Source organism: Parus major, chromosome Z (assembly GCF_001522545.3).
Source record: "Parus major isolate Abel chromosome Z, Parus_major1.1, whole genome shotgun sequence".
NCBI classification, from domain to species: domain Eukaryota; kingdom Metazoa; phylum Chordata; class Aves; order Passeriformes; family Paridae; genus Parus; species Parus major.
In genome coordinates, this window is record NC_031799.1 from 16683150 (window position 1) to 16695365 (window position 12216).

At 43.8% G+C, this 12216-nt stretch overlaps 1 protein-coding gene and 1 long non-coding RNA gene across 2 annotated transcripts in view; both read left to right on the forward strand.

Moving 5' to 3' along the window:
• The first annotated feature begins 6 nt into the window (after positions 1-6).
• On the forward strand, positions 7-1128 carry LOC117243741. Its single transcript, XR_004495604.1, has 2 exons — positions 7-420; positions 954-1128. It is a non-coding gene; the product is annotated as an uncharacterized LOC117243741 (long non-coding RNA).
• A 2932-nt stretch (positions 1129-4060) lies between these two features.
• The window catches only part of DDX4 (DEAD-box helicase 4), a 25107-nt gene continuing 16951 nt past the window's right edge, over positions 4061-12216 (forward strand). Inside the window, exons 1-6 of the mRNA XM_033511322.1 lie at positions 4061-4348; positions 4575-4658; positions 5130-5193; positions 5468-5542; positions 7113-7178; positions 7384-7464. Of these exons, the coding sequence (XP_033367213.1) occupies positions 4596-4658; positions 5130-5193; positions 5468-5542; positions 7113-7178; positions 7384-7464 (349 nt within the window). The 5' untranslated portion in view covers positions 4061-4348; positions 4575-4595. The remainder of the gene's footprint in view (positions 4349-4574; positions 4659-5129; positions 5194-5467; positions 5543-7112; positions 7179-7383; positions 7465-12216) is intronic.

Genomic DNA, 12216 nt, shown 5'->3' on the forward strand with positions numbered 1-12216 from the left:
GCCGGCGCCGCGCTCCCGCCGCGGCCACAGGAAGCACGGCGGCGGCTCCAGGCGTGCCGGGCCGCGTAGTTCCTGGGGCAACTGCGCCGAGGAAGCCGCCAGGGTGTTGTGGAGCGTAGAACTACGATTCCCAGGAAGCGGCGGGGCGGTGTACCCGGGCTGCCAAGCGAGGGCCTTGTGCCGCGAAGAGAAGATTTGCACTTGCTAGTGCTGGCTGATGAGATGCCGCTAGTTAAAAAAAAAAAACAAAAATAGAAAAAAAATAAATAAAAGAGGATCACTTATTTTCTTGCATGTTTTTGAGGTCAGTATGGTGACAAAATGTCATCATACATGACCCGTGCCATAACAAACAGTGCTGGTCTTCACCTGACTGGCTGGGCAGTGATGTATCGTGGGCCTCCTGACGCACTCAGCGAGGTATGAAACGCTGAGCAGGGCACACTAAGCATACTAAACATCAGGGACAATGTGCCAGGCAATACGTTTTAGAAATGTACTATTTTTAATCCTGAGGGTGGGGGGGATGGGGGGGGTTGGTGTTTTGGTTTGGTTGTTTCTGAGTTTGTTTTATTTGACACTTAGTACTTTTATACTACTTAAACTGAGATAATCCTTTTCATAGCTGAAACTATGTTGAATCTAGGGGTATTTATAGCTCATGCGTGGAAAAACTGCTTAATTGCAAGGAAGACAGAAGAGAGAGGTTCCCCATGCGACAATATTACAAAGCAGGCTTCGCACAAATCACCCTCTGTATGTTGTGTTCAAGTAAAGCCCAAAACAGAATGTGCGGCTAGCAGCAGAACTGCAGGACTGTTCTGCAAGAAAACTGCTGTGTAATTCAATTTCAGACTGCTGACGGAAATGAGGCAGCGAGACTTAACACTTCTCAACATCCTGAAATGCATCTGCACTCAAGCTCATTGTGTATGTCTTGCTTCTGTACCCAGGAAATTCACCATCATCTTTCACCTTTGAGTCACTCTTAGAATCCAAGTGTACGTGGTGGGTTTTGACCATTAGAAGACTTTGGTCCCTGAGTCAAGAAGTCTGTCCAGCTGCTATCAAAGGAACTTGCAATACTAGGGATGGTGCTATGCAAGTAAATTAAACTGTACAAAAGTAGGTGTGTGTGAAGAACTGTTTTTTTCACCTTAGAAGCTTCTAGTCTCACTCTTGCAGGCCTGTCTTGTGTGTCCCATGCTGTGAATGATTTGCATAAATTACTATTATAGCAGGATTTGTATTTCATTGCATTCTTGGTCACCCACTATAGTTCTTGAGTTATGCCTAGGAAAACTGTTTTATTGTAAGAATTATAAACTCGCAGAAATAGATTCCTCCTGCTCCCTCACAAAATCTGCTGCTACAGCTGACTTCACAAAAGGCTGTTCAGTCTCTACCCTGCAGTGTTTGTGTTCTGGCTTTCTGTTCTGATGACACATTACCTCCTGGGCAAAGAGTGTCTCTTCCTACATGCTTGGACAGTGTCTAGAAAAATGGGAACCTAAACTAATTTTGTAACACTTTGTCTGTAAAACAAAGGGAGTATTCAATCCAGCTCTAAGAAATTCCCATCTCATGCTATTTTGAATCTTCTTTTTACTGCCTCAAGGCCTACTTTACTCTATACTTGCAGTTATAATTGCAATAGGCACAAATTCATAAAATTCAGGCATTATAGACATTATAGTGGATTAATTAATAACCTTCCCCTGAGTATGGTCACATAGCTAATAATCTTGGAGGGGTGTTGCATTTTGTTAGAGAAAACTCCAGGTTTCTTTCTGACAGATACTGTTAATCAGGATAGCATTTGAGATACAGAAACTATATTATGCTCAAAATCTTGTTTGTTGGCAAAGAGGAAGTATACCTCTTATTTAACTATGGCAGTAATTTGTTAAAAGTGTAACCAAAATTCTGTGTGTCAGATCACTATTAGTCCAGCAGTGTTGGACAAAAAGAAAGAATAATGGGTTTTATGCACATATTTGTTTCCTTCCCCTGTTCTTGGTGCTTTGCTCACCTTTCTACAGCTGCTCTGGACTGTGAGGTTGCTGGTTTCAGTCTTGGGCAGTGGTGAGAGGAAAGGACATTACAGCAGATTGTCAGGATCTGGAGCCCATCTCTGAGAGGAATATGATGTTTAAATTGCTGGTTTCTTCTTCCTTTCTTTAAGGGGTTGCACTCACACTTGGGGGTAAATTCTTATAAGCTTTTGTAAAATACTTTTGTATGATTTTCTGGTTAGTCGCAACTCCATATTATGTTTGAGTGTACTACATAAGATGCACACATACATAAGTTGGATAATACTTTGTTCTGGTTTTGCTCTGGGTGACTCTGCTTGAATGGGGCTGGTTGGCTAAAATTACCTCAAGGGTAGTGTCTAAACATCTTGTGCAATTTGTACGCTGCCACCATGGTTTACATTGAATTGTTAGCAGCCTTAGGGGGGAAAATTATGTAGCTCTCCAAAGAATCCTCTGAGTTGAAGAAATTAATTACCATTACCATGTAATTTCTTGCCATTTACAAAATTTCATAGATTAGCTTCTCCTAGTGTAGGGTAAAGTAATCTGGAGGCAGTATAGAGTGTCCTACAAAGGACACAAAGGAGTCAAAGGAATAAGGAAAGAAAATAACCCTCCGAGTTTATTTACTAGTTAAAGGCTGTGACATCTGATTGTAGTTAAAATTATCTGAGATCACTCACCAGGGATTACAGATCTCTTACTGAATACAGGCTGCATTCATAGTAGCTCATATGTATCTCTACCATTAAAAGTATTAAACTGTACAGAGTGCTGAACATGAAGTTACACTGGCAAAGCCAAGGAAGTGGTAACCTGTTCATTGAAAGTAGGACAAGCAATTTGAATGCTTTCAGTTCGGCTTCGATGTGTCAAGAGTAGCACATCTGCCACTAGCCATACATTTCTCACAAGAACAGACACACTGCTCTTTTTCTTTATGGCCATCTAAAACAGAGCTCCAGTGCAATGCTAACAGAAGCCATTTTGCCATTAGGCAAAAAGTAACATACTTAGTGCAGTGTGTGAAATTTAGCCTCTGTGCTAGTTTCAGATGCTGCTTTGGGAACTTGTGAACAGCTTAACACACTTCCCACAGAGATGATCCCACTGCAGATTCTTCATCCTTGGACATTATGTGTCTGACTGAATACTTATTGAAAGCTGGTAACTCCCAGCACTATGCACATTGTACACACACACATATAAAATCCAGTGGTGCAGATTTAACCTCACTGTGAGACAGAGAAGCTGGTTGTGTCTCTTACCCACTTTGCACTCTAACCTGACTCTTTGTCTCGATGCTCCTGAAAAATGAGCAGCTGCAAAGGGTAGGGCTTAACAGATGATGGCTAATGAGAAAATAACAAAAGCATTAGTTCAAAGACCACTTTCCAAAATTTCCCAACTGCTGCAGGAATTTGCCTTGATCCTTAAAGCCCCTGCTAGAGATTCAGATGTTCCCTGCAGAAATACAGCTCTGGTGTCACCTCTTTGCAATATAAGGCATTAAAGTAATTGAACAGACATACATTTTTTTCAAATTGTTTTTCTCATGAGGAAAATCTGTTGAACATGATGAAGGAGGTTTTAATGAGTTTTACTGTGTTTATGAAATGACATAGGACATTCCTTAAGGTTTTTATGAATAAGCATTGCTATGTTATTTCACAGCATGAAAAGAGTTACAGAGAAGACAGACACTGCACTGGTAGCTCGGAAACCCAAGCTGGAGTGCCAGACTACTTGCTACTAATTTTAGTAGATTAATTGAACTGATAGGAGTGCAATCTATATTCTCCTCTACTCCAGCATCACATCCTGAGCCAGGAATTCAGCCACCTTTCTTATCTTTGACAAGTCTGTTATAACAACAGCGGGAAAAAGGTGTTGTTCTTAATTTTGAGTTGTTCAGAGAGTTAATTTTGTTTCCTTTCGTTTTTAAAACATGTAACCACTATAACACTTTTTTTTTTTTTTTTTTTTTTTTTTTTTTTAATTCCAGAGAAAGCACACGTCCCGTTGGGTATTACCCTAACGCTCGGGAAAGGTGTGCGCAGTTAAATGGTTCCTGCGCCAGGTGCAGCTCGGCGGCTCCCGGCCCGCCGTGCCTCGGCAGCGCCGTTCCCGCCGCAGCGCCACGTGAGGGGGCCAGGGCGCGCCCACGGAGCCCGGCCGCGCCCCGCGCCCATTGGCTGCCGGGAGCGACACGTGACGCGGCGGCAGCGGCACGTGCGGCCTCATTGCGGTCTGTCGGCGGTAGCCGCCATTTTCTTTCGGTGCGGAGTTTTGTGGACTGTAGGAACGAGGTAGGAGAGGGCCTCCGCGTTGACCTTAGGGAGGCGGGCTGCTTTTCCGCGGGAGGACCCCCATCTCCTCCATCCCCACCAGCGCAGCGCGCGGGTAGGGCGCGCTCACCCGCGCCCGCAGGTATCGGCGGCGCCCCCGTCAGCGAGCCTCGGTGCGGGGCGCCATCTTCTCTTTGGCGGTAGCCTCCGGAGCCTGGTGGGTGCTGGTGTGTTCTGACTCCTGCAGGCAGGTCTGGCAGAGCGCAGCATGATTGAAGAAGACTGGAATGCGGAGATAGGGGACGAGGCGTTGCTCAAATCCCTTGAGAAGGTATGAGTGGGAGGGGCAGCTATGACGATAGAGTGTGTTTGCTGCTTTTCCCTTTCTTTTCTCCAACCCACGTCCCTGCAGCCTGAATGGCTGCTGGGCAGTAGTGTCCCCTGTTCCCGTGATTTTTGGAAATATGGTAGGCAGCTCTAGGAGTTCACTGTTGCTGAACAGAGTTTTTTTCTGTGCTAGAATTTACTTGCTGCTGTTTTATTTAGTGGTTGTTGTAAATTTAAGTGTTCTTGACGTGACAGCTGTGTATAATGTGATTTTTGGTAACATTCAGATGCAAACAGTACGCCAGTTAATATACTGAAATGCGATAAACTGAAGCAAACAGAAGAGCATGAGAGTTTGTATTTCAGAAGATGTAAAAGGCAACTTCTTTCAGTGCATGACTTAGTAGTTGTTTCTGTATTTATGTACATGGCTACACCTAAAGTCTTCATGATGTGTCTTTTTTCTTTTCTGCAGGTTAGCTTGCTTGAGAGACCAGATGACCCCTCATCTGTTTTCAGTCCAAGTGTAGACTCCTTTGGTATGTGAAAGGCACTTTTGGCTTTACTGATGTTTGGAAGAGTTGATCCCTTGAGCATTGTACACGATAAAAGGAAAATAGAGTATTATTGTGGTATGTTCATTGGACTTCCATGGAATAGCAGCATCAAATTATATACAGAACATGAGGAGTGGGCTTTGCTTTTAATTATCAAAGCTTCCTTATTACTGCAATTCCATAGTAACATATAATTAGCAGTGAGTTCAAGAGAGCTTGGATTTTTAACTTAATTATTTTTTAAATTTAATTACAGATACTGATGAATTTGTGAACACCCAGCATCAGCCAGTGAGTAGTTTTGGTCGAGGAAGGAATTTTGCAGCCAAAGGTAACATCCAGTAGTGGTTGTATTTCTAACAGCTAGTTGTATGTATTGTATAAAATTTTGCTGTTCACCACTTTTAATCAGCAGGCAGGTTCAGCTCCATGGAAGTAGAGCTCCGTCATGTGTGACCATGGCTTGGGAAGTCAAACACCATCATGCCAAATGCCCTTCTCTTCGTCCTGCTTTCCCTGGCTTTATATGCTGAACTTGATGCCGCGTAGGATGGGATCAGTTTTCCTGGCTCTGTCCCATCCCATCTTGTGCTCCCTCATCCCCCTTGCTGGTGTGGTGAGGAGTGGAAATGGTCCCAACTCAGTGTGAGTGCTGCTCAGCACTAACTAAAAATATCCCTGTATTATCAGTACTTTTCTAGTAAATCCAATGCACAGCCCTCTGCCAGCTGCTGTGAAGGAAATTGTCCACACCCCAGTCAAACACAGTACAGCTTATTCTTTGAAAAAATTCTATACCATTTCTGCATCCTTTTTGTTGAGCCCTGTTATCGTGGGTGAATGCTAGGCTTATTTTGTGCAGGTCACTAATAACAGGCAGTTCTGCTGTAGACTCTCCAGCAGCAATTATGAACTTGCAAGCTCTATTTATGGATACTTAGGATATTGTGTATGTACATCGTATCATTTTATGTGTATATCATATATTGTCATATCATTTATATATGAGCCCTTAAGATACAATTTTTATGTCTCTAACTGATGTGGAAAAACCAAACTGACTGACTTACCCACACCAGGCTTTGTGGAGAGGAAGCCACAGATGCTGTGCTAGGAGAACTTGATGGTGTCCTCTAACAGATGATTCTTGTTGTTACAATATGATAGAACAGGTGTTGTGCTGAAGAATAAGGACTAAGGAGTAAACTATGATCTAAGCTGATTGTTTGGACCTTAGATGAATTGTGAAACTTAAGTCTAAAATGAGGAATACCTTTATTTTATGCATATGATGCAAAAATATGCATATGCATATGTTTATTTCCTTTCTCTTCCAGTCAGGAGAGTGACTAGGGAAAGGGATTAGAAATAAAAATACACTACATAATTCTCACTGCCAACTGAATAATTGTTCTGAGTAATGAAAAAATACAGCTGGATAGATCTGAAAGGCATGTTTTCATATTCTCACTACATATCACGCAGCAGCTGGCATTGCCACCATCCTCTGTAGTACCAGTTAAGAAAACTGTGAAGGGCCAAATCCTGTCAGTTGCCCTCGAACCAGAAGTCTGAACTGATGTGTGGCCTTAATGAAGAGTTGAGTTAGTGGCTTGATTAGCATACACGGATGTAAAGCCAAATACTTACGGACCCAATGTTTGATTTACTTCTTAAAATTGTACTGGAGAGCAGTTCTGTTTTCTGTCAGACTTCTTGTCAAAAAATACTTCCTGTCTTCATCTTTTTCATATGTTTAGGCAAAACACTTTGTTATATATTGAACTTCTTGTGAAGTCACTAAACAAGGAATGAGAAGATCAAATACCAGATTTAAGGGGCTTGAGTGGCACATCAGAATTAGGCAAACTTTGCTGATTGTGTGCTATGCTGTACTGCAGGTTTTCAAGAAGGAAATGGAGAAGATGCCGTTACACAAAACAGAGGGTTTAAAGGATTTGGACAAGGTGAGAGAAAGTTTTTGTATTGACTGGTTTGTATGATGGCAGAATGTACTGGTCATTGTTTTCTGGCTTTGCCCATTCCCTGAGAACTGTCAGTCAAGAGTGACAGCTTTGAAATGACCTCTGTTCTTCAGCCAGATAAAAGGCACTTGATCTGCTCATGCAGAAGTGGGCAAATTTGAGTGTGTGCTATGCTGTATTACTGCAGGTTTTCATGAACGAAATGCTGTAGATGGTGCTGGTACACAGAACAGAGGGTTTAAAGGATTTCGTGGTGGCTTTGGACAAGGTGAGAGTAAGTTGGATGGTTTGTTCTTCTTTTCATGCAGAGTGGTTTGGTATGGGTACAGGATATGTTTGATGATCTTCCTGGATTTGTTTGCTTCCTGAGAACTACCGCACAGCGCTGAGAATTCCTACTACTAGTTCTGTTCTTCAGCTGTGTTGTGGCATATGAATGGTCTCTTTTAAAAGCAAGTATTACTGGATGTAGTACAGGATAGGTTGAATCTAATGAAGAAGTTGTTGGGACTGTTGCTCTGCCGATTTATTGGAGTTAATAGCTGGCTTTAGTTTGTAGTATTTTATGATAGTAATGTGCATGTGATTTAGAGGAGCTGATCAAGTAGCTCCCTCCTCCCGTCCCCCCACCCCATGCCAGCCGTTCAGGTGAGCTAGGGGCAGTATTTGGGCCATTTGCATACAATTGAAAACACTCTAGGGGTGCTAGTGACAAGGAGTGGGCAAACTGGGGTATAGCATGGCAGGCAGTAGGAGTGCTGAAATGGGCAGGGCAGTGAAGGTGTGGCCCAACAGGGACTGGCCCATTTATGTGGCAGTTTGCACAGGTGGGGCACAGCCATCCTCCTCATGATGGGTTGTGTGTTAATACGTCAGTGTGGTATTTTGGCAGGTTTGTTGTTGTACTTGTTAGGTTTTTTGTCATTCCCCTTCTTCCCCCTTCACCCCCGCTTACTAGATCCAGTACTGATTTGCAAATGGTCAGAAGCAATTGCTGCTGTCAGCCAGGGCTTGCTAACCCAGACATAATTTCCTGAGAAGGAAACAGGTGTCCAGGCCACTGGGTGCAGGGAGTGTCTTGGCCTGATGTTAGTATCAGAAGATGGTGCAAAAAAAAAATCTGCCTGTGGTGTAAGCAGGTGAGTGAATTGATCTGTCTGGGGGCAGAGCTTAAGAGATGGAATGGCTGAGGGTATTAGAGGTAGCAAAACAGAAATAAACTAGGGGAATTATACCCTTCCAACTCTAAGAGAAGCTCAGCAGATGTCAGAAGAGCCCTGCCTCCTGCAGGGAGGAGGAGGAGACCTCCCTAGATGGGGGGTGGAATCAAGTCCCTTCTTGGAAATCAAAATATTCCCTTGCCATTGCCTTCCCAGGTATCCTTAGAGAATAGGAATGAGACCCTAGATCCAGAAGGTCAGGCAGATGATACTCAAGAAAAAAATATCACTGGAGGGTCTTCCAATTGCACTTTGTCAGATGGATCACAGCCTCAGGTATTTAGAAGAAAGGAAGGGTGACTGTAGTAGGTGTCTCACTTATAAGAGGATATGAGGACCCAGTATGTTGACTGGACCTGGAACCACCTCACAGGAAAGTCTGCTGCATCCCTGGGGCCTGCTACAGGGTATCACCAGGAGACTCCCTGAACTAATTCAGCTCTCTGATTATTACTCACTGCTGGCTGTCCAGGTTCACAGTGATGAAGTTGACAAGAGGGGCACCAGTTCAGTTTAAAAGGACTTGAAGGCTCTGGGTCAGTTGGTTCATGGGATAAGAGCACAGGTGATACCCTGCTCAGTTCCTTCAGTAACCGGGATGAATGATGAACAGGAGAACTCATATTATCAATAACTGACTTAAGGGCTGGTGCCATCAGTGAATTTTGGTTCTCCAGCAGTAGGCCTATTTGAATCAAGTAGGCTCTGTCTAGGCCAGAGTTGGCAGAGCTGGTTGAGTGGGCTTTAAAGTAGGTTTGAAGGGGGAAGGGATGACCACTAGGCTTTCCAGAGGGGGAGGCTAAGGGTGGTAAGCCAGAGTCAGCTGTGAGAGCCCAGCTGAAGTATGTGTGCACAAATGCGTGCAGCATGGGTAATGAGGAGCTGGAAGCCGTTGTACAGAGGGAAAACTCTGATGTAGTAGCTGTCGCAGAAATGTGGTGAGATGACTCATACAACTGGAGTGCTGCAGTGGATTTCTGCTTGCTCTTCAGAAGGTACAGGCAAGGGAGAAGAGGTGGAGGAGTCACTTTGTGTATTAGAGAGGTCTCAACACTACAGAATTTAGGATTAGTGATGTTGAGGTTGAGTGCCTAAGGGCAAGAATCAGTGGAGGGCCAACAAGGCTGACATCTTGATGGGTGTCTTATAGACTACCTAACCAGGATGAAGAGATAAGCGAATTACTCTGTAAGTGGCTAGAGGATGTTTCAAGATCACCAGCCCTTGTTCATGTAGGAGACTTTTACCTACCAAATAATCTGGTGGGAACTCAACACTGTGGAGAGTGTGCAGTCCAGGAGGTTCTTGGAGTGTATGGAGAACAGCTTCTTACCACATCTGGGGAAATACAGGCCTGTGAGCCTGCCCTTCGTGCCCAGCAAGATTAGGGAACAGGTCATCTTGAGTGTGATCATGTGGTGAATCTAATACAGCCAAGGGATCAGACCCAGCCAGCATGGATTTTGGAGGGGCATGTCCTGCCTGCTGAACTCTATCTCCTTTTATGGCCAAGTGACCCACCTGATGGATGAGAGGAATGCTGTGGATGTTGTCTACCTGGACCTTAACAAAGCCTTTGACACAATCTCCCATAGCATATGCCTGAAAAAGCTGTCAGCCTATGGCTTGGACTGCATGCCGGGTTAAGAACTGGCTGGACAGCTGGGCCCAGAGAGTCGTGAATGGTGCTGCATCCAGCTGGTCACCAGTCACTCATCGTGTCCCCCAGGGGTCTCTGTTTGGCCCATTCCTGTTCAATACCTTTACTGATGATCTGGAAGAGGGAATTGAGTACCATTAGCAAATTTGCAGATGACACTAAGTTGGGTGTGTGTGTTGATATGCTGCAGTGCAGGCAGGCTCTGCAAAGGAACCCAGACAGGCTGGATCATGGGTTGAATCCAGTGATACAAGATCTGTTAAGTCCAAGTGCTGGGTCCTGCTCTTGGGTCACAACAATGCCCTGCAGTGCTACAGGCTGAAGCAAAGTGTCTGGACAGCAGACAGGCAGAAAAGAGACCTGGGGGTACTGATTGACAGGCAGCTGAACGAGAACCAGTGGCCAGGAAGGCCAATGTCATCCTGGTCTGGATCAGCAGTAGTGTGGCCAGCTGGACCAGGAGAGTGATTGTGGTTGATTGGCACTGGTTAGGTTGTACCTTGACTGTTGTGTCCAGTTTTGGGCCCCTCAGTTGAGGAAGGATCTTGAGATGCTGGAACAAGTCCAGAGAAGAGCAGCAAGGCTAGTGAAGGGTCTGGAGTACAGGTCCTGTGGGGAGCGGTGGAGGGAGCTGGGGGTGTTTAGCCTGGAGAAAAGGAGGCTTAAGGAATACCTTACGTGCTGGTTTTGCTCTTAGCTCTCTACAACTGAACGGAGGTTGTAGCCAGGTGGGAATCAGCCTGTTTTCCCAGGCAGCCGGTGACAAGGGAAGAAGAAATAGTCTTAGGGTGCAGCAGGGGAGATTTAGTCTGGACATCACAAAAAAGTTCCTCACAGAAAGGGTGATTAGGCATTGAAATGGGCTGCCCAGGGAGATAGCGGAGTTATTGTGCCTGGAGGTGTTTAGGAAGAGCCTGAACTTGGTATTCAGTGCCATGGTTTAATTGATGAGGTTGTGTTCACTCGTAGGTTAAACTTGGTGATCTCAAAGGTCTTTTCCAACCTAGTTGATTCTGTGATTTCTGTAATTTTATACCCTATATGCACTACACTCTTTGTTACAGGTGCTAGAGATGGACAAAGGGGTATACCTCAGTCTGGAGCTCTCAGAGAAAGAGGAACTTTCGCAGATGGTGCAGGTGAGACTTTTTGGTAGTGGCGATGAACTGTACAGATTTCCTCATTGGTGAGTTATGTCAATGTAGCTAATTGTTAGCTTGATTAGGACTTTGAGCAGCCTGATCTTGTGTGGGGCAACCCTGCTTATAGCAGGGAGGTTTTAACAGTGGGACCTTTAAGGTCCTTTCCAACCCAAACCATTCTATCATTGTTTTCAAAAGTGCTCCTTGATATCTGAAGAACAATTGATTTGACACTATTTTTGGTTCAAGTAATGATTTTTAGTAAGTGTTATAGTGGCATTATGCTAGTACTCATTGAGGGCATAACAGTTATATAATATATTATATATTACATATATTACATACATTACATATGTATAATATTACATAACACATGGTAGCAGTTCTTTTTTATTAAAAAAAGCTGCTTTTTTACAAAGCCAGCACAGTTGTTATTCTTCCAAAAATATTTGGACCATTTTCCTACATTTTGGGCTAATCGCTTATCGTAAGGGAGTGCTAGTCTTATTAGACTAAGCAAGACTAAGCACCACTTAGATGCAGGGCACTGGTGACAAGCAGTTTTGCTGTAGACTCTTGAACAGCAATTCTGAGGTAACTTGGAAGCTGTATAGCTGTATTTAAAGACTGTTGTATTTATGGATACTTAGGATACTATCTTTTGCAGTATCCTTTAAGATCTAGTTCTTATTTGTTGATGTGGAAAAACTAAACTGCCTGACATACTGGTATACACCAGGCGTTGGAGGAGAGGAGGCCACAGATGCTGTGCTAGGAGAACTTACTGGTGTCATCTACTAGATGATGCTCTTTGTTTTTACAGTATGATAGAGCAGCTGAATGCTTTCTGGCAAAAAAGTATTTTTTCATATATTTAGGAAAATCGCTTTGTTATATTGTAGTTTTCATATTAATAAAATAAGGACTGAGAAGAATAATTACCAGATAAAAAGAGCTTGACCTGCACATCAAAATTAGGCAAACTTTACTGATTGCGT